At 39.2% G+C, this 26,670-nt stretch overlaps 1 protein-coding gene across 1 annotated transcript; it reads left to right on the forward strand.

The window, feature by feature from the left end:
- The first annotated feature begins 1,947 nt into the window (after positions 1-1,947).
- LOC101847851 (aladin) lies at positions 1,948-25,310 on the forward strand. Its single transcript, XM_005089403.3, has 15 exons — positions 1,948-2,288; positions 5,077-5,204; positions 5,559-5,614; positions 7,178-7,269; positions 7,582-7,628; positions 8,935-9,093; positions 9,738-9,821; positions 11,174-11,294; positions 12,466-12,590; positions 17,308-17,368; positions 18,210-18,397; positions 19,119-19,186; positions 20,331-20,406; positions 21,882-21,966; positions 25,002-25,310. Exons 1-15 carry the CDS (start codon positions 2,178-2,180, stop codon positions 25,128-25,130), a joined length of 1,530 nt encoding a protein of 509 aa, XP_005089460.1. The 5' UTR covers positions 1,948-2,177; the 3' UTR covers positions 25,131-25,310.
- The last annotated feature ends 1,360 nt before the right edge of the window (positions 25,311-26,670 follow it).

Here is a 26,670-nt window from a genome sequence, read left to right on the forward strand (position 1 = left end):
TTTTTAATTGTTTGGACGTTTACTTGCTTTTCGTTGACAAATGCCCATACGTGATATTAATAGTCCTATTATACCGTACCTTACTGCTTTTCTAGGTTACGGCTCTTACCCTGGACTACCTCTTTTGTCAGACCGCTGACTTACACCAGTTTTTAAAAACCTCTTTAGTTAATTTTTATATGTTTATTTTGGAAGTTTAAAAAAATAGAATTATCCTCACCCCATATTGATCTATCATCTGTTTGGAGAAATATACGAGGTAAGTCTTCTCACACTAAATAAACAGCAAAAGCATCTAGAATAATAACTATTTCACAGGTAAATTTAACTAATAGGGTGGGCTGATTCACATGAAAAAGAACAACCCTTGACACCTTACGCCACCGAACTCTTTTATTCATTTGCCTGAGTGTTTGCTTTGTTGCTTCATTTAGACCTATTCATTGAGAAGAATTTATGTTAGCCTAATTAAGATGGACCAACAATCGTTCTTCGTAGTAGCCTATTTTGATAATGCGATCGATTTTCGGAGCTGATTTTTTTTTCTCATTCTGTGATCAGCGTACAGAGTTGGAAAAATGTATGCGTTAATAAATTATTCATTTGAAAAGAGGATCATTAAGGCTTGCCTCTCCCAAGGGCAAAAAGTGAAGTCCCCGTGTCTATGAGTGTGATTAAACAGAGATAAACAATCAAAACCTCAACGACCTCATGGACCAATGTTTGCAATAGCCACAAATTAATAGTCCTGTAGGCTTACCTCCCGCCCCCATCCCCCCCCCCCTTTTGGATTAAGGCAATCCATGGGTTAATTAGGCATCAATAATATTTTCTTTTCTGGTGGTAGATGATCTGAACAAAAATATTTTGATCGATATCCAATTAATTAATAGTGCTAGGCTATGCATAAAAACAGCTAAAACTGAAAACTAGCTCCAATCACGACATTCCATCGCAGCTCATTTTCATTTTTTTTTAAGGGAGGGGGTGGGGGGGCTCTCGTGGCCTAGAGGTTAATGTGTTCCCCTCTCATTCAATAGGTCCCGGTTCGTATCCGGATAGCCATTGAACATTTTCATCCATAAAATTTTCTCCTTTCACATCCTTTCCTGCTCTCGATTTTCTGTTGTCTGCTTTCGTCTCCACTTTCTGCCCCCTCCTATGGACTCCTGGCTCTTTCTGCAACCTTTCTACTGCTTAATCTCCTTGGCCTCTTCTTACTGCCTTCTTTCAGCCACACCCCTGATCTTATGGCAGGTAAGATCTACATCTAGCCTTCTCGGACAAGGGCTAAAAAATTCGGAGGTCCCGTGTGCACGTTTCGCACGTTAAAGATCCCTTGGTGGTCAGAAATCAATAAGAATGGGCTTCATCACCGGGCAAAAATCAAAATTTCCTACCAACCGAAAATGTTTGGTATGTACCATGCGCTCATATATGACCTTAAAATGCTGTTGCAAGCTTCGTAAAACACTTACAAATTATAAATAAATTAAAAAATATCTTTAAAATGCAGTGCCGGTGCAGTTTCATCTTTGGTGGGGCCAGTTTTATATGTACACTGTCTGTGTCGGGAAATGACGTCAACCAACAGCAAGTACGTACAGAACCAACCCCCCCCCCCCTCAACCCTCTCATCCTACTGGTCACCGTACGCTTAAAAACAAACAGAAAATGCTAAACCCATCATAGGCCTGTTCGTGTCAGCCCCACTCTTTGCGGAGAGAGAGAGAGAGAGAGAGAGAGAGAGAGAGAGAGAGAGAGAGAGAGAGAGAGAGAGAGAGAGAGAGAGAGAGAGAGAGAGAGAGAGAGAGAGAGAGAGACTCCTCCCCCACCCCGTTTCTACCTTTCTCTCACAATATTATTATTAGACTAGGCTTGCCTAAGCTATAATTATTGTGGTCTGCTACCCTATAAACCAAGGGAATTTACTCTCAAGAAATATTTGGAAAAATAATGATTTCCCCGGCGCGGTGTGTTTTGGTTTGAGTTTTCTCAACATCGAGTGTGCCCGGTTTTGGGCTGATGCGTTGAGCTACACCTGTACGATACCTTACCTTTTTCTGCTTACTGGAAGACTATAGATTGTAGTTCAAGACAAATAGTTCTTACTGGACGGAGCCTTGACTAGACTCTAGACCTAAGTTTTAAGAATAATAAATCAAAAGTGGATCAACATGTCAAGTATCTTGCTTCAGTTTCCACCACCTCCCAGAAGAAGTCATGTCACTGCTCTGGAACAGGAGGGGCAAATGAAAGATGTTCCGGAATCAGTTGCCTTTTCTTGTGTAAGTACCTTAGAATAAAAATAGATCTAGATCTAGATTTTAGATCTTATCTAGATCTAGATATAGATATAGATCTAGATCTAGTCTAGTACCCTTTGTCAGGATGGCCACCAAGTCTCCATTTTGTAGGGAAATAGAACTGAAAAATGTAACTGAAATAATGAATGTCACCAGACCAAACTGTCCACTGACACAGGCAGCAATCTGACTGAGACTGAGTAGATCTAGATCTATATCTAGAATCTAGTAGATAGATCTAGTAGTAGTGGTGGTAGTCAAGGCAAGGTCAGGTAGGCTACGTACTACGGGGTTTAATCTTGCTCCCCCCTTGATAAATTCCTCTACTATAATTACCTGTGTGTTATAAACAACGGATCCCTGTCTATGCAGAAACGGAAAGAAATTCGTTTCTCTTCGGGAGAAGTGGTCCCAGCCCAACTCCAAGACATGATTCATTTATACATTATGTACACAATCTAAAATGAAACCAGAAGTTGCCTTTAAAAAAAAGGGGGGGGGGGGGGGGACGTAAATTCACGAACTAATGGTTTGTATTGTGGCAGTTTTTAGGGCCAAAATTGTGCTCATCACACTAAAACGTTAGAATAGTACCGAAAATAGTCTCAAATGGGTTTGGACCTTTTCTATTTACGAAGTGGCTTAAAGTACGGCTAGCCTGAGAGTCTAGCCGTACTTAAGTTAGATCTCTAGGTTTGGCCCTACCGACTCAAACCTGTTAAGTACACAGGTCTCATTCGATCTAGATCTAGTAATTATTCAGGTTCAAATACATGCAAGTAGGTAAGGCACCTTTTGGTTTTTGTCTGAAATACAAATGCTTTAGGCATTGCAAACTAAAAATTTCATTTACAATTCAGCCATCAATATTAAGTACAGCTAGCCTGACAGTCTAGCTGTCCTACTTAAGTACGGCTTGCCTGGCTGTCTACCCGTACTTAAGTACTGCTAGTCAAGAAAAGTACGGTTAGACTGCCAGTCTAGCCGTACTTATCTTAGGCCCTATTAACATTACAAAAAAGGAGGTTTAAAATACATGCACTTTCATTAAGGCACCTGGTTTCGTCTCAAATACAAATACTTTAGGTACTGCAAACTAAAAATTTACAATTCAGTAGGTCACGAGGTATACAGACCCGGTAGGTTTATAAACTCTTTCGTGATTTCGGAAAGTTTCAGCGCTCAGACCCGGTAGTGTGTGTGTGTGTGTGTGTGTGTGTGTGTGTGTGTGTGTGTGTGTGTGTGAGAGAGAGAGAGAGAGAGAGAGAGAGAGAGGGGAAGTGCTAGATGACATCCTAGTTAGCAGTAGGGAACGAGAGAAAGATAGAGTGGGAAATAAGTGGGAGTGGGGAGAAAGAAAGACAGTGACAAAGAAAAAGAGAATACACAGAGAGCGTTACTGCTCGATAGAAATTATGACATTGTTTCTTTTCTTCAAATTGTGATTCCTCCAACTCCAAAACGGAGGAACAACGATCGTTCTTCGAAAAGACATCCGCATTCTTCATTTAGAGATCTAGATCTAGATCTAGGCTAGCCTCGTTACTAAATCAATGATTTATGTCTGTCTGTCTAGATGTAGGCCATAGATCTAGAAGAACCTAGGTCTACCCTGAGCCAAGAGGGCGCTGAACTTTTCCGAAATCGCAAAAGAGTTCCTCTACCGGGTCTGTATACTTCGGGACTTTGTTCCCGGTTACCGGGTCTGTATACACTCCCTTTTTTTATGGTCAGTCTAGCCATCATATTAAGAATAAGTACGGCTAGCCCAGCTGTCTAGCCGTCATTAAGTACGGCTAGCCTCTTCCTTCTATTTAAATTTACCGGTGGAATTTTCACCCTGGCAACTCAGTCAGTTATTTTACGCGACTTCCGTTTTTGTTTCCGATTTTGTGTCTATGGTGTTAGGCCTGGACCACTTCTCCCGAAGAGTGCCAGAAATTCTTTCGATTTGGAAGGTCTTTTTTTTTCTTTTTTTTTTTTTTTTTACCTAAGACAGAAAAATGTTTTGCGCACTCAGCCCTGATTTGATACAATGTTATGCCAATTTCTCACCTTTACACCATCCTACCAGGCGAGAAAGGGGAGTAGGGCAGTAGGGGTGCAATTTGGGGAAAGATGTTACCCCAACCTTGTTGTGCAAATGGTCACGGTGGGGTGGGTATGAAATCTCACCAGTGCCGGTGAGAGTGCTCGAGTGGTGCTCCAGTGTATGGAGACTTTCATGGATAGCCAGAAACCAGAAGTGTGAAATTAGTTTGGTCAATGCCTGCACATGCCGCCTTGATCATGATACGGCCGGCTGAGAAAAAAGTTTTTCAAATTGGTTGACTGTGCTTATTACACTGATGGTTAGGGCTAAGGGTGGAAGCAAAGGAGATGATCAAACATTAAATTTCTGTTTTTAAAGGTTAAACAGTTGTCCTATGAAAAGCAAGCAATGGATAAGTAGGCCTGACACACATTCTTTATCAAAGAGGATAGAGTGCTTGAGAGGTGTGAAATTTTGATTACTGCTTGCCAACTGGACTAGTGACCCTTGATCCCACAGGCTGGGCCTCTGAAAAACCCTCCATCCTCTCCTAAACACCCTTGTCCAAGATGGAAAATGTCTAAGACAGAATTTTTGGGGGATCCCTTGTGATTCCGTCTTACACAGGTTCGATTGTATTATAACGATACATTCTTTCTCTTCTTGTTCTTGTTGACTTTGAGGTTGAACTTGAACATTTTAAACTGAATCACTAAAGAATGATTTGTACCTTTTCAGGTTCCTGATTATCCTGATATCATTCTTAACACTGAAAGTTCCATTCGTGTCGCAGCCCGCTGTGAAAGCGCACAACTGGCTTTCTTATCCCATGGACAGACAGTGTGGAAGAGAGCTTTGCACAGCTGGTAATTATAATCTGAAAACCTACAAGACTTGTGAATTTACCTGAATGGAGAAAGGTACAGGGAACATGACAAAAGGCAGCAAAATGTTTTAAAAAGAGCATAGTTTTCTCAGAACAATAGATCACAAAGCTGTCATTAAGTTATAATTTTTGTTATTTTGGTGTATTTATCTTATGGGAGCCATTTCATGGCAATTTTCCACAGATGGAGTGGTACTAGGTTTCATGTTTTTTGTATTACAGAGGAACATTTTTAAAGTACTTTCGTAATTTATTTTTATGTTTCCTCAGCTTTAATTATTTTGCTTTTGTTATTACAAATACATGAATGAAAGCTTCTGCTCTTGGTTCACAGGTACAGAGGTGGTGTTGTCTGTTCACTAGAAGAAATTACTGAAAGCAAAGATGAAGGTATTGGTGTTTTTCAAAAACTTTCATAACAAATATAATTGTTTTTCAGGGTAAGCCAAAAATTCAGTGCTATCATGTAGCTGAATTCTGATAAATCAAACATTAAGGTTTTGTCATCTGGTTTGTTTTAAAAGTATTTTGTATTTCGCTTTTTTCGTGGTATTAAGTAACTAAATTTGTCCTCTTCTAGCACGATTACAAGGTGCTGCTTGCCCTGAGCTGTGTACTTTGATTCTCAATTATTGCAAAAGCCTCTCTTTCTTTTATGCTTTATATCACTTAATGGGTGGTTGGCGGGTACTCCAGTGTGGTTTGCTCCTACCTTTCGATCGAACACCTATTGTCCTTTGTCTCTCCTCCTTTTTTTGTGTATGTTACTCTCATGTAACACGTCTACTCTTCGGCACTTATATGACCTTATTGTGTTGCAAGTGCTGTAAAACTCTTACTAAAACAAAATTATGCCACTTGCAGCAGATCCGTGTTACCTTGGCTATGGTGTGTGTACCTAAAGACTTGGATGTCATTACACATCAGAGGATAATAAGGCATTCTCTTGATGAAGCACAAGACCCTGGATGATGTGTTCAGCCCAGTGTGACCTGAATACACAACTGTTCTTTTGTTTACTAGTCTCTACGCCTCTTTTGCTTTGATTGCAAACACAGGTCTTTGATAATGTGGGTCAACATGATGTGCTCACACAACAGTATAGTGCTCTCTTTTCCTTTCCACCCAGACCCACTTGTTTCATCTCTGGTCAAAGGTCTCAGATTAACGTTTTAGGATAGGTTCTGTGAATAGAGGAGTGACCTATGTAACTTGTCAGGGCCATATTATTTTTATTATAAATTGCTGCAGTTTTAGTTTTGCACCCATGTCTTAAAAAATGGCCAAAATTTCTTTTTAAAAAGCCAACAAATTAATGACTGTTCCATTTTGTCGTTCACAAACTTTTATGTCCTTTTTTTTTCTCTAAATTGTCTTTTTATGAACTTGGCTGGTATCCAGACTGCTAGCTGTGAGAAGAGCATCCGACAATCTTAGGGGATGTGGTTTACTAAATTTAAACTGCTTACAATGGACAGAAGGGAATCGATAACAACAACAACAACACAGCTTACACATTCTTTCTATTGTGTCCCACTTCAGTCGCTTTTTCCCCCAGTAATGTAACATTGTAGATGGCTTTAGATGAGAGAGATGACTTGCAACACCTCATTCAAGGTGTCATCCCTTCCTATATCTCCTTTTCCACAATCTTTTTTCCCCCCTGCAATAATTTTATAATTTAGCAATGACATTGCATCAACTGTCTCTCTTTAGCTCAATATGTCCTTTGCCCTTTATTCAAGAATTGCAGCTATGCTCCTGACAGAGATGAATCATGAAGAGGAAGAAGCTGGATTGAAACACAAGGTTTATGTTTACTACACGTGGGCAGTATTGCATACAGACGAAAGTCATTTTTGGTGGCCTTTGAGATACGTCAGTATGCAATACTGCCCGCGTACAGTAAATCAGTCTCCTTTTAAGACATTTTTTTCTCCTTTTCTTTTCCAGTGCCTGGCTGGATGTCATCAGTTTGCCAGACTGCTTTGAGCTGTCTTCAGAAAGTGATTTTACTGAAGGAGTCTCTGTTTCCTCAAATGGGGGTGAGCCTTGTTTCATATTTAGATTCCAATTAGAATGCCTTGATTGTGTGTGTGTGTGTGTGTGTGTGTCTGTGTTTGTGTGTGTGTGTGTGTGTGTGTTTTGCTTTCCAAAAGCACTTTTTAATGTCCTTCTATACGTTTTAAACAGATTTTATTGAATTGCATTTTTGCTGAATTTGGTATACTATTATTATTGTGTTATCTGTTTGCGTTAATTTTGATATTGATTTTGTCCAGCCATTGATCTTTGACCCTTGATTATTTGAGTGTGATAAAAAAAATTTTTCATCTTTATTGTTTTTTTTTCTACAGCTTTCAAGAGATGAAATATTGAAGAAATATACACCCGTTGCAAACTGGTAATTTGTCCTGTTTTTGATTGCTTGTTTTTTTTGGTTGTTTTTTTCTTTTTTGTGTGTACTGTTTCCAATGAAGATGGGACTTTCTTTTTTACAGCTTTTTGATAGGTATTGCGCTCATGAATTAGAAATTGTGATTTTGTTTGTCTCTGTTGTGTTCGTTTGTGTATAACATGTATGTATATATGTGTGCATACTTCTAAGGTAGTGCAATAATAAACTTGGGTTTTTTAAATCTGATTTTTATAAACCTGTTCTAAAGCTTATCATTTTGAGTATTTGTTGTGTGTTGCAATTGTATTATATCATAATGCTTGTGAATCTTGGAATGAAAAATGAAGTTTTTACTGTGCTGTTCAAAGTGTCGCTTTGCCTTTAAGATGGAGATAATTTGTCAAATTTACCCCAGTACTATGCTTTTTACTATCCTTCCTATATTTGATCTCTTTTTTTTTTCCAAGCCTCTGCTGAATTGCAGTAATTTAATAGATATGGATAGCCATGCGGTATAACAGTTGGAACAGATAGTGGCATTTCAGCTGAAGGCCCTGAACTAAATGAATGTTTTTTCTTAGTTAATTCCTTTTGAGCAAGTACCTGGTGCTCAAGCTTTTTTCAGCTCGCACTTTCCATTTGCTTTGCAACACAAATTCACCCTCTGGCTATAGTCAATTAAGTATGTAGATACAGGTTCTGCCACTGGGAAAAACAGAAGAACAATAAACTATATACTATAAAACCCAAACTAGAACAGCGAAGTCCTTCGGACCTCTCCAGAAGAGACGAAGTCATTTTTACTCGATTGCGCATCGGACACACGGCCCTGACCCACAAATACCTACAGGGAGATGAGAAGCCGTTCTGTGTCGGATGCGACACAGATTTTACCATTAGACACATCTTAACCGAATGTCTAGACTTTGGAGAGATCCGAAGGAAATATTATAAATGCAAGAAATTGCAAGACATTTTTTCCGTCGTTGTTCCCAGCAGAATTTTGAATTTTGTGAAGGCCATTATGGCAAATTGTAAAGTAAAACAATATTGTTAAAAAATTTTTATTGTTAATTATAAGAGTTGTTTTAAATCGCAAATATATTTACACTGAATTTGTGTATTTTAGCATTTTAAAGTCTAATTGTCGACCTATCGTACAGTGAACTATTGCGAATGCTACCAACTTGTGTTTTGCGCGCTCACATGACCTTATGCAGTTGCGAGCGCCGTAAAACCCTATACTACTACTACTACAGGTATTTGTATTGATGATTATGGCCATTTATTTCATTTTGCCTAACTTCATCAGGTTCAAGAGTCCTGTGCAGGCTTTAGCTTGGCACCCACATGTTACAAAGCTGGCAGTGGCTCTCAAAGACGATTCTGTTCATGTATATTCAGCTGGGAGCAGTCTCAATCCAATTCTGAAGCACAAATTGCAAAAACAAGTGGCAGACTTGGCATGGAAGTGAGGAATTTTATGTGGTGCTCTCATTCTATTTGATGTACTGGTTACCTTTTATGACACACACTGTTCATAACATTAACACTTTGCTGCCCCATCTCGTCCATCGGCGATGTTTACCACCCAGTTTCTTTGGATTTTCCCCTAAATGCCTTTGCCTTTGATGGCAAGAGTTTTTACTATATATGAGCCTTGTGATTGCAAAGTGTTAAAGCATTTGGACCCTTCAAGAATTAATGTGAGGCAGTTTTTGCTGCTCATGTAATTTATGTAACTTATGATGTTGAGGGAACAAGCACTAGGTTGACGCAATAGAATTTAAAACTAATAGAATATTATTTGAAAAATTCGGGCTGGTTTAAAGATCAGTATTTTAAAACTTTACTGATGATTGATTGCTTCAGGACTTTCAGTGATAAATAATGCCTCCCATCTTTGAGGTAGTCCTTTGAAATCTGTGATTTATGCTAAAATTTAGTTTTGCCCCCTCCCCTCCTTTTCCAGTGTTTTCTCCCACCCGTTCAGGTGTTAGAAGTAACAAATGACTATTAATGTTTGCTTAAATTGTGCAAATACCTGAATAATAATAATAGAGGTTTCCTGTTGTTATGCTTTTGATACATATTGTGTTGAATATTTATTCCCAGACCTTTGTCAGGATCTGTGCTAGCAGTTGCTTGTGAGAGTTGCGTCTTGATCTGGCATGTGGAACCTACATCTCTGGCTGTGAGGTGAAGGCACAATATTCAAATAAAATTGATATTACGGAGTCTTGTCTCGTCTCAACTCTAAATTCTAGCAAACCCCTGGAGCAGCAGGCACTAAATATGAAAAATTATACAGGGTTCCCGCGGCCTCCTTGAATTCAAGGAGTCCTTGAAAACTGCTTGAATTTGCTTTCAAGGAAAAATCTCCTTGAAAACTTGAATTTGTGTTCTAGGAAAAGTCTCCTTGAAAACTCCTTGAATTTTGCCAGATCGGACAGGAACACCTGTACAGAGTGACTGCCAGGCCCCGGGAATCCCGGGGGCCCCTGGAATTACCCAACAATTTGAAAAAAATCGCTGAGACCCGGAATGCAACGGGAATTTGAAGAAATCTGTAAATTGCCCCGTGAAAGACCCGGGAAAATACATAAACGTTCTCGAATATTTGAAAACCAAATCCGATAACGTCCTTGGGTCCATTTTTGCGGGTCGCGGTTGTGATATAATATAATTAATTCGGCCGTTCCTGGCCCGAGAGTACGTTACACGCGCACAGGCGGTTATGGCGGCAACTAGTGGAAGTGTATATGCGATGGACCCTCGATATGCGATACAGAAGCTTGATCGGGAAAATCAAGATCTACTTTCGCTTTCTTTACCACCAAGAAATTTGCTGGTAGGGCCTATAGTAGTCTGATAGCGCCACATTTGTAACATGCAGGTTCTGTATTACAAAGCTCTGTCGCCATGAAAACAATTCGTTTGTCCTGTGCTGTCACTTGTGAAAAAAACAGAAAGAAAAAGAAAGCTTCTTGTCGGGCTCGCCGTCGTGACCGGTCATTGAACCTGTGCGTTTTCGTCACATCGCGAGTATCGGCAATGGTTGAGGTCACCAAAGTTCATGCTAAGTCTGAGCGCTGCGAAGTTTATGACTCGGGAAAGGGGGGATTATTCTTTTTTAAAAAAATATACAGTCGGGGGGGGGCTGAGGTTGAAGGCAACACCGGATGACAAAAATTTTATTCCTTCGTGGAATTGTTTCCTATTTGTATTAATAAGTAGAAAGTAAATGTTCTATTTGCTGATAGATTTAAAAGCCACACGAAGTATTAACCAAAATGCAACTTGATTTGTGTTCATTGTTGAAGTTGTTTCTGAAATGCTCGTCTTTACCCTATTTTCTTTAAGAGTTAGGTTTTTTGTGAGAAAATTGTGTTATTTTTTAAAGAATATTGTAAAGTATTTGAATAATTCCATCAGCTTTACTAAGAATGTCACAATGTTTTTTTGTGAATGTATGTTACATCCTAAAGGTTCTAACTATTCATTCATTTGCTATAATCTTAACTCTCTGGTTCCGTGTGTTTCTTTCAAAGGCCCTCGTCAAGCACTGTCCAAGTACTGCAGTCGCCCGGTCACTCCCCTGTCACCAGCTTGGCATGGGACCCATACAGCAGCCACTTGGTGTCCGCTTCACCATGTCATTCATCTGTTTTGGTTAGTTTCATGTTCTGTGAATCCACTAAATCTTGAAATAGTTTCTTCAACATGTTTAATTTTGATGGAGACATAAGTTCAATCGCACCTGCAGTTTGTTTAAGTTCAGTTAGTGTTCTTTTATATATCTATGTTGCTGCAAATACATAATTTACTTCCCTTTTGAGATGGTGTGTAATAAATAGTCAATAGAACATTGAGAGGAGTGATTTCTTTCAGAGTGAAAAATATTTTGATGCTCTTTTATAGACCTGCCACTCATCCCAATTTAATCGGGATATACTGATTTTCTGCTCCAAATCCCGATTTTCCAGATTTCGATTACGTGTATCCTGATTTTTTGTGTTCCGTCTTTTGCGCTGGATTTTTCTAATAATTTCACTCCCTTCTTCTCTGTCGCGGAATGTCAGCAGGAACTCGGAGCACTGTTTTCCGAAATATCGATGCTGGATTTAGTAGTTGACTCACCCCTAGTTGTGTTGGAACTTTGCTCGTACATTTTTTTTCAACTATAATGGAAGTATTATCTATTTGGCTTTCCGACTTGAGACATTCTCAAGATCTACTTTAGGTTTTTTTTCCACTCAGAACTCACACACACACACACACACACACACACACACACACACACACACCCACAGAGAAAGAGAGAGAGGGCGTATATATGGAAATATTTATGGACACCCTAAGAACATTTTTATCAGCTTGGCAGTCGTCTTGGTGATTTGTTGTTGATCCGCATTTTTTTTTTTACCAAATCCCGATTTTTTCCCTCAGAGATCCTGATTTTTAGATTTCATAGAGTGGCAGTTCTGCATTTATGACATTTACAATTGTACAAGCTCATCTTCCTTCTTTTTTTTGCTGGAACCCATAAGCTTAGGGATCTGCTTCTCTATAATGTTCTGTGTCTAGTAGGATGTCAACCTCAAAACAGACTGAAAATGTAGAGGCCACAGGGGTTTATCCTGATGACAATGGATATTGTTAGATTGTAAAAGGGTATGGATATCATTGGTAATCTTGCCTGCCCAGACTGACATGGTATAGGTAATGGTTCCATTCATAGAAAGTCAAGCTACCTTTTTTTGGTTAATTTTGTTTTGTTCATGATTGTAGTACTTTTATTCTTCATCATGTGTGGACGTCACATATTATTTTGGTATTCCAGGTATGGGATGTTCCCATGGAGACTGCGATTCCATTGAAAAGAAATCGAGGAGGTGGAGTGGCACATTTGTCGTACTCTCCTGATGGAACAAAGCTCTTGACTGCAACCACATCATCTCTATTTAGGTAAATGCGTTTGCATAAGAAAATTGTTTTCCAATCTGATTTATTCTTTTTTTCTCCTTTTAAAACAATTGAAGTTCACTGGTTTAATTTTGTTGTGTGCCGTTCATCCATTTCTCAGTGAGTTTTGTGTTTTATTTCCCTTATGGCGTTATACAGATGAGCACGTATATTTCTAACACGTTGGGGGTTGACAGTGGTAGTCGTCTCATCTAAAATTTGAATAAATGTTACAACGAAAAATAAGAGAGATAGTGAAGAAAATCAAAGGAGGTAACTGACTACTCTACCATCATGGAAAGTGCTTGGTATTGATAAAAGGATGCTGCGTTCGCCTTGTTCGGTGCTGAAGCAAGAGAAAGGAAGAGAGTGATGCTGATGAACCTTACTTCTAAAAGGAAACGTTGCTCTTCCATCAGATCATGATCATAATGGTGTAACCACAGCACATCACTCACCTTTCTTCTGCAATCATTTCCAGATCCATATCTTCATGTTCAACCACACACACCCATGCACACACAGACACATATGCACATAAAAATGTATAAATAATTCAAACATTGTACGGCCCAATGCAGCACCATACAGTCTATCTTTGATCCAGCACTTACCCTCACATGACTAGATTCTAGGTGGTTCTAGAGTCTTATGCACACTACAGGTAATGTGCGATGTGTGTCTCAATACAAGCAGTGTGTGTACTCACTGCGCTATGAGATAGGCTCATGTAATCTGAACTCTCTATGATAATGGGTGTGTTTGTTTTCCCAGGGGGATTTGAATTCACGTGTTGCGAGGAAAAATTGTGATCGGCTTTTTGAAATGAGTTTTTTGACACATTACATCGTTTGGGTGTTCAAGAATTCAATGCCGTTAGTACAAAAAAAATATAGCAATTCAGTTGGAGAATGGCATAGTGTTCAAGCTATCCATGAATTTGAGTTTTGCATGTGCGATTTGACTGTGTGTATTTATCTTTGGGAGTGCTTATTTGGGCCACATATGGCCTAAATAAGGTAAGGGAGGGGGGTTTAGCTTATTTAGGCCACACATGCTCAAACTACCAGGGGACACCCTTTTAAGGCAACTGAGTTCGTTCCACTTTCATAATGGTGCACCTTTCTCATTTAGTACAGTTTTGTCTCAGTGTACAACTTAAATATATCATAATGAATATTGTAAGAACAAAGCACGATACGCAAAGTTTTGCTCAATCTCAATGGTTTGAATGAGGGCCAGATTTTTCCTTCATGGAGGGGCAAAATCTAGGCTACCATTTTGGCACACTTTGGTCAAGTAAAAAGGTCAAATCCTCCGAATGGACTTCCGGGTCAAATTTGGGGTATAAAAAGTGTATACACAACGTGGCTGAGTCAAAGTTACACTATCTTTGCCTGGGTGGCACTCTCTCGTACTGTCTCGTAGTAGTACATCTCTCGTACTGTCTAGTAGTAGTAGCCTACATGTGTAGATGTAGTAGTAGTAGTAGTAGCAAAGATCGAGAAGAATCTTTGGTAGTAGATTCTATCTAGTAGGCAGTTTAGTGAACGTGCACGCGGCAGGGCGAATCGGCCTCGATAAGCCCCGTAGACCTTTGTGATCGGCCACGAAGCCTCGTGTTTTGATAGGTCTAAACAACTTAGTGTTAATCGCACTGCCACATCCGACAGGCCTTTATCTTTTTAAAAGGAAAAGAAATGGTCATCAAAATGGTTGAATTTGCGTGAAAATCGATTCGGTAGAACTGTAACTATTAAAATTTGCTTCTGAAAACAAGTTACAAGGCCATTTTTATAACTCGATGAGATAAAAACTACTGGCTGTATTATTCTGTATAAATTATGAAACTTCAGGACGTATTATTATTTTCCAACATCTTTTGCCGCCTTAGCTGTAGAGGTTGAAGTTTTCACAACACTAATAGATCTAGTAATAGGGCTTTCCGTAAAAAATGCATAGATCTACAAAAGCCGAACCACCGAATCGACCGGTCAGCGACCCGGGCACCCCGCTCTCCCCTGCACACTGTGATAACATGTTGCTTCGGTATAATTATTCAACTATTAATATGTGCTGCTATGGCAATTGGGATGTACTGACTGACAAAGCGATTCACAGTTTTGTTTTTATTTTACCATATATTTGACTTTAATAGTGCAGGTGATAGCTAGATCTAGATTCCCTGTCTAGAATCAGTAGTAGCAGACAAATGCTAGAAGCAGCCAGAGAGCCTACAACTGCTAGATCTAGATCTAACTCATTGCTATGCCTTTGGGCTTTGGAATTGAAATAAAACGAATTGCACAGTTCTAGTTAATTTTAGATTCAGCAACTATCTGTATTTCCAGAATTAATAATAACAAATCTCACCATAACAATCACTTTTACTTTTATTAGAATAATTAGATCAACTTTTTTTTCTAAAATCTGTTCTGCGCAAACTTAAGACTTTCTCTACGTGTAGAGCACAGAATTTACATTGTAAGCCTCTGCTCAGTCTTTTATTTTTAAGTATATACTTTTAAATAAAATATGTATAGATATAGATCTATATAATCATTTTATGTTATTTTCTGGATATTGTTAAAAACGGGGTCTACCTAGCAAAATACTAGGTTTTAGGACAGGTGGACCCCGGGGTCACCGTAGTGAAATACATGTAAGTAGATTTATTTAAAGATTAGTAGACCCCGGGGTCACCGTAGTGAAATAAGTAGGTTTAATTTTAAAAGGATTGGTGGACCCCGGAGTCACCATAGCCGTAGAGGAATAAGAAGGTTTAATTAAGAATTGGTGGACCCCCGGGACACCGTGATTAAACCTACTTATTTTACTACGGTGACCGCATGGTCCACCTATTCTAAAACCTAACTAGTATTAAATTTCGTTAGGTAGACCCTGGGGTCCACCTTAAACCTAAACCTTCCTATTTCACTACGTTGACTCCTGGGTCCACCAATCCTTAAAAGTAAACCAAGATCTACATGTACTTATTTCACTACGTTGACCCCAGGGTCCACCAAACCTTAATTAAACCTAGATCTACTTATAATTTCACTACGTTGACCCAGGGGTCCACCAATCCTTATTAATTTAAACCTAGATCTACTTATAATTTCACTACGTTGACCACGGGCTCCGCCAGTCTTACTATAAAATAAACTGAGATCTACTTATTTCACTATGTTGACCCCGGGGTCCACCGATCCTTAGTCAAACCTAGATCTACTTATTTCACTACGCTGATTCCAGGGTTCACATCCTAAAACAGCATTTTGTTAGGTAGACCCCGCGGTCCACCTATCCTTTTGGGGCTAGATAGACCCCGTGGTCCGCCTATCCACTTCCTTGATAATAACTGAAAAACATGCCAGTTGTCATGAATAGTGAAGAAAAATGTGGGGGAAAAAAGATAACGAGGTAGACGATAATTTGTCCAAAAAATTGCAAGTGCAAGTGAAAATCATAAGATAATTTTGTTATTTTCTGGTCATCTTTTCACGGTTTATAAAATGTTCCAGTGGGCTTACTACTAGATCTCTGTCTCTGAAGAACATTTTGCTTGATTTTATTAGCTTTTTTCATGTACTTGAAAGCATAGAATAAAATAGTTTCACACAAATGTATGCACAATACCTTAAAAAAGAAAGATAAGGTCATTGTTGTTGTTGTTTTTTTAACGGAATCCGTTTTACGTTGAAAAAAGCGCTAAAAACAAGTTAAAATTTTTATAAGAATGCCCATAATATTAGGAATCCGAAATTACTACCTTGATCTAGTTTGCTGACTCTTTAATAACCATGAGCTGTTAAGAAAAAAAGAGAATGATATAGGATTTGTCTAAATATGACCATTAGTATTAGCATTAGTAAGATATTGCCCATTTTGTCCAATTATCCTTGCAGGTTTTAATCACCCTGTACTGCACCTCAATAAGCACAAAAAGAATATTTCTGTGACTTTGTATAAAGGTGTTTTGTAGTTGAGTTCTATGTAAAATTCTCAACAAAATAATGTACATTTGGACCGTACAACTGAGATAGACACTCATGCACACAATAACATTCACACATTACACACATACAAACACACTACTACATTTACTCTCTCTCTCTCTAGATCTCTCTCTCTCTCTCACCACAACCACACACAAAACAAACACATACACACACACACACTCACACACACACATACACACACACACACACACACACACACACACACACACACACACACACACACACACAACTCTTACACTTGGTCCACTTATTTAGAATCATCCTCTATTTTGAAATAATCCCCCGCACTAAATAAAAAGATCAGTAGAATCTCGACCTTCCGAATCCATGGTTAGTTCAAGAAATCTACCATATGATGTGGCCTAAATAAGGTAAGGGAGGGGGGTTTAGCTTATTTGGGCCACAGTGTGGCCTAAATAAGGTAAGGGAGGGGGGTTTAGCTTATTTAGGCCACACTGTGGCCCAAATAAGGTCACCCTTTATCTTTTTAGGGTCATTTTTCATAAAAGAAACATTTATGTTTGAAATGAAGAAAGATTCATAAAAATATTTGGTGAAGGATGCTATAACTTGTATTATTGAAATATTCTTAAAATTCTTTTAATTGTATTACACAGCCCATTGATATCATATAGGGTATGAAGATATGAAGCTGAAAAAAGAAAAAGTGTATTTTTGCATGTTTCTGCTCCCCTCAGAGTGTGGGAGACCCACCACTGGCAGTGGGAAGTGTGGTCACAGCTCTCCGGAAGACTGACTGTGAGTTGTCCTCTTTCTTTGCTCTGTTTGTATGAATAAAGATTCTTAAATTTGTAAGATACATATGTAGGGCATATTTTTTTTTGTATTTACCTTATTCAGTGCTTTAACTTCAGTTTCTTTATTGGTATAAAAAATTGTTGATAAGATGTAGTCGTCAATAAGACCTGGAAATGGTGAAAGGTTATTTTGTGGCTACCTACAAATGCAAAAGACTTTCAAATCCACTGCCCATTGTCGATGTTCTCACCTGTGTGCAGACCCCAAGTCTGTTCACCAGCTCCGGCAGCGCCGACTCCGCTGGCTTGGTCACGTACATCGCATGCCGGATGGAAGAAACCCAAAGGACTTATTGTACGGTGAGCTGGCCTCCAGAAAGTGAGCGCAAGGGCGCCCCCATCTTCGCTTCAAAGATGTGTGCTAGCGAGATCATAAAATTGCTCGATATGGACACTGGGAAGTGGGAGACACTGGTGTACGATCGCAACAAATTGAGACAGGCGCTGCGAGCTGGTCTCATCAGAGGTGAAGCCCGACTTTGACAGGCTGCTGAGGACAAACGCCGTCGCCGTAGCCAGAGGCTACCAACGCAGGTAGACGCAACTTACAAGTGCGGCCACTGCGACGGGGACTTTCATTCTAGTGTGGGCCTGTTCAGCCACAGCAAGCGCTGCTCTTGAGAAATCTCCTACGGCGCAGAATATAGTCTCCTGAGACTGAAGGATGCCTTAAAAAAATAATAAGTGTGTGTGTGCCTATTTACGTGTGCAACCTGTTGTACTATTCACATATCTATCACTAAAAAGTAATTGATTGAATCTTTTCTATTTTGAATTTCCAGGCTTCTTGTTGGAGTCCCGATGGACGTGTTCTCTTGTTTGCAATGGAAGGGGAAAGTGCTTTGTACGCCATAAGGTACGCTGAAGATAGCTGGTTGGGACAGGGGAACATGAGCACTGCTGGCTCATCTGTGCTGCTCGCTGATGTGTCTCAGGTGTGCGTCTCCTCGGACTCAAGAGAAGATGTCAAGTAAGTGACTGGATGTTGGTATTGTGTTTCATGTTGGCCTTTTAGGGGAGGAGACCTTTGGAAGTTTCATAAAAGGAAAAGAAATCAAACAAGGAAGTACCGAAAGAATTCCATGTTGGCTGTTCACTAATAAAGACAATTAGGAAGTGACAAATGCTTGAACATCTAACTCTCACTGGAAGAAAAGAGGGTTGAGGTTGACCCAGAGAAACTTATTCAGAAAATCTGAACAGATGGGTGATTGGAAACACCAGGATATATAGGCTTTTCGAGAGAATCTTAGTGGAGAAGTGAATGGAGAACCGTGATCTCTAATGCCTGTTTCAGATTTAGCACTTAATGATAATGATTGGGTCCTTAGTATGCCGAAAGAAAATTTTACTATGTTTTCACTTTGTCTGTTATTGAACATGAGCTGAAATCTCCCTTACAGAAATGGATGCAGTGCTTTGAGTACCTACGCCGCTGGTGGGGCTCTACTTCCTTTCTATTCTTTCTTTTATTTCTGTCCAGTCTTGCTTGTTCCCAGCACTGAATGACTGTTATAGAATCGATGTGCTTCTCTTCACCCCTATAAACAAGCAGAATTTGAAGCATTATAATTGAGCTTCCTTGGATGAGGGAGAAAGACATATGTGTCATATTAGTCAAAGTAATAATGTAGTTCTCTTGTATTCTTGCAAATTAATTTATTCTTTGTTTGTTTCACTTTGGTTCCCAGGGCTGGTGGTGCTGTCAAGTCCATCATGTGGGACAGCACTGGAGAGAGAGTGGCTGTGATGTTTCAACGTAAGGAAAGAATTTGTTATAACCCCTTGACTACTAACCATTTGTGCACCCCACATGCTGGGAAAAATTCTACGTGAGAAGACGTCACAGGTCACAGTCTTAAATTGATGATTGTTTGCTTATTATAGAAGGCAGTTCGGTAAAACCAGTAGAAAGATAAATGATAAGATGAAGTCATCCATTAAGCAGACCTGCATAGAACAAGCCATAACAATGTAAACAACTTGAAAAGACTAAGAATGAACAAGCACACTGATTCTACGTGTTGGCTCTGTCTCGCATGATGTGTGTGAGAAAGACAACACACCTCGCTTTGTTATATGAGTAACAAAGCTCGCGCTTCTCATCAAACTACGTATCAGTAGAAAGACAAACGAAAGAATGGTTTTATCCGTAGCCAAGGCTCTGGTCAAACAAGCTATAATAATATAAACAAGTGTAAAGAACTGCAACAAGCGTTCCGAGTCGACGCATTGGGTCTCGCACGATGTGTGTAATAAAAACTACGCTTCTCGCTTTTTTTGTGTCATAGAACCCGACCTTTCCGTCCATTAGTCTAGATATATATATGACCTCATAGCTGACACTATACGCTTTGAAGGGATGTCACTCTCTTTATTCAAATCTTTGTAATATTCAACTAAACAAACATGAGTTTGAGCCACCCTACGAGATACGTTTACACAGCACTGGGCGGCAGATTATCGGTCTGTATGAGATACGTTTACACAGCAGTGAAGGGGTTAATGAGCTTAAACTTTTTCACACCTCTTGGCAACAGAAGATGGTCTTATAATTACAAACTTTTTTTTTGGGGGGGGGGGGGTAAAAAAAGAGAGTATAAATGGAGTGTTCTGATTTGAAATTCAAGTAGCATAAAACTTTTCAGTTTCAAGTAATTCATTTTTGGACTTAAATATACATTGGTGATGACTGCCATTTTGGTAGTGAGTTATACTTAATTATTTTTTTTTGAAAGAATGGTAAATGTTTGGTATAACATTATGCGAAAAACTTGTCTTTTGTCTTTTCCTTTGATCACAGTGTGCTTTGCTCAGCTAGTCAGACATGCAGGTCTGCTACTGTTAATATGTTTATGTTATGTATTTGAGGTTGTTTTTTTTCTTTGTATTCATGTATTTAGCTGATGAGCTGGGAAACAACTCTCTTGTGGCTGTATTTAAAGCTATGATTCATCCTGTTCTGGAGCTCATTCCAAGGTATGTTGTGCTGTTTAGAAAAAAAGATGCCAGGCATTCATAAAAGGATATTGAGAATGAATCTGGTAATATAACATTAGGTAGCATAAACACGGCCTCGCGGGCACTCGCGGCCTTCCGACCGCGCGGTATCGGTAAAATCGGGTTAATTCCGATCGCTGTTTCTTTGCTCTTTCGCTATAAAACACCAAATGCCGTACACCTTGTAAAAGTTCAGCTTTTCCTTGTTACAATGGTGTAAGTTGTTTATATGTCCGATTATTAGGAGCTGGAGAATCGCCGACGAAAGCGAAGCCCCTCGCGGTCAGAATGCGAGGTCGGCCGGTTGAAAAATTGACACGCGTGCATTCAAATGCTTCGCGGAACGAGGGATGATTAAATACCGTCTTTTCATTGGCGGAGAACTGTAGAGCTTTTAACGGGCTTTCCTGTGATATAAGTTTAGCCTTTGGCGTCTTTATAGAAAGCTTTTAAAAATACCGTCGAAATGTTTAAAGATCACTTTTTACACAAAATATGTAAAATACCGGCTTATAAAGAGTATTAATTAAAAGATCAGTTCATTTCCTATTAGAATAAAGTAATTAAATTGGAATTATTTTACATCAATCCTTCCGCGAGACTCAGAAAGCATGTGACCCCGCACGCGGGGTACACTACAGTATAGAGCCGACTCGCTCGCCGCGGGGGCTGGTGCGACGCAGGCCGGGTCAACGCTCGGTGTTTTTGTCGAAATAACGACAGATATCGTGTTTGAGGTGATAAAGTACTGATTTGTAAAGATCTCACAGTCTTGAAAAAAATTATGCTCCATATATTTGTTATAGTGATTGTACTCTGTTAATGTGGAGATGTTTAGTGCACTTGTTACTTTTTTATTGTCTGTCAAACATGGGGTTGCAGCCAGTGACTGACTTTAACAAATTTGATCAAATTTTAAACAACTACAATTTTCTTAAAAATTGACGGAGAGGTTAAAGAATGGTACCAAAATGCTCAGTGGATATAGGCCTTTCAAATGGAACAGATAAATTTGGCATACAGCTAGTTTGAAATTTAGTTTGTGGTACCTAATAACATACTGTCAAACCATAGTCTATATACATGTAAATCATTTTCCATATATAGATCTTGCTTGATGAAACTTATGAATAGTACCACTCCCATAGAAATATTATCATATAAAGAAATGTTTCAAGCAAGTGAATGGAATGGGTTTTTTTTTCACCACAAGCCAGTCCGTGTTCCTATATATTTTAGCACTCTTCTGTGTAAATATTTTGTGTCTACCATAATTTCGTACAGCTTGAAAAAATGAGAGTTTTTAATAATTTTTTTTTTTTTGGGGGGGGGGGGGTTACTAATGACCAAGGGTTTCTTTTCTAAGTTTTAAACAGGGGAAAATAGTCATATTGTTTTGTATACATGTATATGAATATTTCTAAGTTTTTATCCTGGAACTCACTGCTTTTCAGTGGCTTTGTGAAAGGGAAGACAGGAGAATCTGCTCACCACATTGCATTTCAGCCAAGTTTTTCGGACGGAGCGCTTTTGAGTGTGGTAAGTGCCAGAAGGTTTTTGTCTCTCTCGTCACATGAAAAGAAATGTGTCACGACGTGGTGGAATCAGGCTGTCGTCAACTTTTGGTCATGTAGAGTTATTGGTATCATTCTTAAAGCTTGTCCATTTGCCTTTCTTTGGATGAAAAAAATGTCCATTTATCTTGAATAGATGTCAAGATATTTGCGAACGAAGGAGGTGAGGGTCATCTGGTCTCAGGGGTAAAAATATTGAGAAAATGGCTGCCAAAGATGAGTTATTTTCTAAGCTTGAGAGTCCATGGAAACTGAAAAAGATTTTCTTTATTCCTTAAACTCGCTCGCTGCCGGCGCCTTAGCACAGATCAAGCCGCTGCCTGCTAGCGTTTTTTGACCTTTTTCAAAATCCAGTTACTCTGTACCTATTAATGTTAGATTTATTAAAATTGGCCAGTTTTAGTAGGAGATGTTGAACTTTGCAGAACAGAAAAGAATTTTGCCTCTATGTTGTTTTGTTCATGTTTTATAGCTTTTCAAAAAACGACACAATTTTGGGACTAAAACTTTTTGTTTTAGCCAAACTTGCCTGTACAAATTTTTGCTGTTTTTGTGAGAGGGTTGATTTCTGTCCTAAAATACATATAATACATATAAAATATATGACAAAACAAAGAAAACTAAATTGATAAGTTTTTGATGACTTAGGCTACTCTATTTCAAGCGTCAATCATTAGACGTCAGTACTAGACTCTAGTTCTAGTACTAGATTCTAGTACTAGTATTAGTACTAGCCTATTGCTGTCGACAGGTGATCTACCTCTTTCTCTCATCTCAAACTACCATCACTACCATTATTTTGCACTTCATTATCTGAACCTGAGTTCATTAAATTATATGGAGTGAGTGAGTTAATCAACGTTTTTCAGTAAAATCCACACAGAAATGTGTTCTTTAATGGGCATGAAAGGTGTTGAGCCAAAAAACGGAAATTCAATAAAATCTCACAAACCTGCGAAAAAAATGCCAGTTTCTTCACTTTGATTATTTTGACGAGCACCTGATTTCACCACGCTGCCTCACAAATGTTTAATTTTAGATTTTCTTTAGACTTTTCTTTAGTTTTAACCTAATATATTTAGACAGTGAGGCTTAGGACTCTTTCTGTGTTGAATGTTATACAGTAGTCTCTGCCTAAACACATGATGCTTGGAAAGGCCCCAAAGCGTGTGTTTATGCGGAGCGTGCGTTTACATGAACCAGTGCAAAGGGAGGAAGGCACACAGTCATCTCAATTCTTTGACATTCTAGTGACCTCCTTTGGGGTTGGGGATCACTTTGGCCGATAATGTGACGACACGTGACTATTTTGTGAAGGAAATAGACTCAATATAATGATATGCATCATAAAATGTCGGGAACAGATAGCTTAAGAGGAATCTGTTGATGATAGTCATAGAGTTGACAGCCCAGCCACGTGGCTTTCCAAGGGACCACCCACGCCTGTAAATTCATGAACGACATCAGAATCATAGATCACTACATTCAGAGAAACATTTCTCTTGTTATTCGTTGAACAAGTACGTTAGAAGTTCTTCAGGCGCAGCTGATTAGGTTTACTTGACTAATCTTTGATCCTATAGAGGCCTATCTAATGTTTTACAGCATTCACACGTGTTGCAAATCATAGGCCTCGGTCTAACTAAACATTACATGCAGTCACCTAAACACCAGTCCGAAACCATCTCTCAAAGATGCATTTCCAGTTACCAATTTTGTTCTGTCTCCCAACCCCCCAACATTTCACCGACCAGTCCTAGACCTAGACTCTGTGTCTGTGGAAAGTTGGGTGTGAAAACGCCCGGCGCGAGAGGCAGTTTCACCAAATATCTGTTTTTTTAGGCTTGTCTTATGCAAGCTGTGCAGGAGTTGTAGCAAACATATTCCCTTGTCATGCTTTACCTGTCGGCATGTTTTGCGGATCGGAGCATCTGTTTAGAGGAAGTGACTGTGCATTTGTACGTCAAAATTATATAGTGTAAAAAATATGATGAAAGCGTGCGTTTCAACGGAGCATGCTTTTGTATGGCGTGCGTTTAGGCGGAGACTACTGTAGTGTCAGTCACTTAAATTTGGGCTAAGACACTTGCATGAGGTTGTCTCCTGCTCTTTGTTTGCTTCACATGTTGATGTTTGATTTTTTACATATTTCATTTTTTGAATCCTTGGACGAGTAGGGGCTCTCAGTTCCACTTTGTTAAGGTTTGTTCACCACACACTTGGTTCTGTAACTGGCATGTTACTTGAAATGGTTTCCCACCTCTCTTACTTTAAGTCAGTAGTTTGTGATTTTTGGGAACTGCCTGCAGCCTGCAAGTCCTGTGTACATTTGCTTTACTATTCCTCTTAACTATAGGTGTCACAACACAGTGAATCAAAGTGAATCAGGTGTTTGTTAATTTTGAGGTACATAGAATTATTGGTATCATCTTAAAGCTTGTTCGTTTACTTTGCTTTTGGTGAAAAAAAAAAAATACCCATCTAGTGTGAAGAGAAGTCAGGATATTTGCAATTGAAGGTGAAGGAGCTTGCCTGGTGTTAGACGTAAAATAAATGAAAAAATGGCCACCAAAGTTTGGTGAATTCCCAGCTTGAGTGGCCTTGGAAACTACATTACAAATTTTCATTTTTTGTGCCTTTGATCAACATATTTCTTTAAAAATCCACACAGAAATGGGTTTTTAAATTGGCATTGCTGACCCCCCCCCCCCCCCCACAATTTTTTAAAGATTGTATAATGGGTGGAGAAATTTGTTTCTACATTTTCATTTTTTTGGCAAGAGCACAATTTCTCCAGGATGCCACACATGGCTTTTTATTCTTTTGGTCTACATGAGTAGGCGTCTTGTTCGGAATGCGGAGTCCTTTTTGAGATTGCAAGTTGTTTTATTTCAATGTTGAACTGTTTTAGTTCAGCCTATGCAGTCATCTTATATTTATGATGGGGATATTTTTTGCCTGTACAAATTCTGAATATTAGAAGTCTATGATTTCCTGCAGGTTTGGTCATCTGGGCGTGTTGGCTACATCCCCATAATGTTTGTGCCTTGTCAAGATCTCCAACGCAGACAAGGCTTCAGTTTCAGACCTCTCAACTCTTCCACCCTCAAGTCCCCTTATTCACCATAATTGGCCTGTAATCTGTTATCCTGTTTTAAAATGTATGTTTATAATCTCCTCTTGACATTATTTGAGACTCTGGGAAGTGAACTGTTTTCTGACAGATGTTGTAAGAGCTGATATATTGTCCAAACTGATTGTGATGTCAACTGACATCATTAATTTAATAAAGAATGAATAATGAAGCATTTTTTTGTTCTTCTGTGTTGTTACATTGTTGTTGAATCCATATATAAAGACTAGGAACAAGTGACCTTTAAGTTATAAAACTTTTTTCTGTGATGGTTAAATTTGCTTTGAAAGTAAGCAGAAGATAGGGTGGGGGACTTTTTGCTTCTGGTAGTTTGTTTATTTTTTAAATTTATTTGGTAAAGGTTTTATGACTCTTGCAACTGCATAAGGTCATATGAGCGCCAAGGGGTTAATGTCAACAGAGAAGTCTGTACAGCGAATCAGGCTTACTCTGTTCACCCCTCTAGCTTTAACAGCACACAGTCTGTTTTGACTTTCAAGGCACCCCGGAAATAGCGGGTCACATGAGTGTGACAAACTTACAAAAGAAGTAGAGGAAAATCAAATGACGATAGTAAGGATTAGGTAAGAAAAAGCAAATGTTCCCTGTTGTAGTTCAGGCAAAGTTATAAGCTTGCGTAAGAACGAGAAATGTCCCCACTTTGGGAACGGCCTAAAGACACTTCAGTCGGGGGGGGGGGGGGGGTTGTGTTTTTTTTTTCATTTATTAGTAGTTGAAAGTAGTGGGGCTTTTTAAAAAAACTGCAAATCAATTGGACAAAAGGACTATTTTCACAGTGCAAGCTGAAAAAAGCCGCTATGGAAAATATTCTTTAAAATGTTACTGGAAAGGGCTTCATATTTCCCAGTAGTAGTAGTTATATTGGGCAAAGACAATTGAGGAGCTCAAGTCTTTATGCAAAGGAGTAGTGAACTTATGATAATTCAGTTATCAGTTTCAAAACTATATGAAATTGAGAACTGCTTGGTTTTGATCCCTGTCCTGGTGCATGTTAGCCCTGTGTCACTGTTAAACTGCAGAAATATGGAGAAAAAGCCTGTCTTTTATTATTTTTTTGGGGTAAGCGTTTTATGGCGCTTGCAACTGCATAAGGTCATATGAGCGTTCTGGACATATTAAACTCTTATCGATTTTGGACCTCCAAGGGATCTTTAACATGCGCAACTTGCACACAGGTCCTCCGAGATTTATCGCCCTTATCCAGAAAAGCTAGGTGTTTGATCCTACCTACCATAAGATCAAGGTTGTGGCTCAAAGACAGTAGAAAGGCTGCAGAAAGAGGGAAAGAGTCAGGAGCCCAGAGGAGGGTCAAAGTAGGTGAGGGGGTGGGGGCAGAAAGTGGAGAAGAAAGCAGATGACAGAACATTGTTAGAGAGCTGGAAAGGAGGTGAAAGGAGGACATTTTTGAAGAAAAAAAATTCCGTCGCCGCCTTCTAGATTCGAACCCAGGACCTATGGAATGAGAGGCGAACACTATGTAACCTCTCAACCACGAGAGCCCCTTGAAGCCTGTCT

This window comes from Aplysia californica, unplaced genomic scaffold (genome assembly GCF_000002075.1).
Source record: "Aplysia californica isolate F4 #8 unplaced genomic scaffold, AplCal3.0 scaffold00006, whole genome shotgun sequence".
Lineage (NCBI taxonomy): Eukaryota > Metazoa > Mollusca > Gastropoda > Aplysiida > Aplysiidae > Aplysia > Aplysia californica.

What these genes read in the sequence shown, in the direction of transcription:
- LOC101847851 (XM_005089403.3), top strand. Translation starts at nt 2,178, where the DNA reads ATGTCAAGTATCTTGCTTCAGTTTCCACCACCTCCCAGAAGAAGTCAT. An exon ending in CATGTCATTCATCTGTTTTG is followed by an intron (nt 11,295 to 12,465) that starts GTTAGTTTCATG and finishes TTGGTATTCCAG; the next exon opens with GTATGGGATGTTCCCATGGA. An exon ending in GACTCAAGAGAAGATGTCAA is followed by an intron (nt 18,398 to 19,118) that starts GTAAGTGACTGG and finishes TTTGGTTCCCAG; the next exon opens with GGCTGGTGGTGCTGTCAAGT.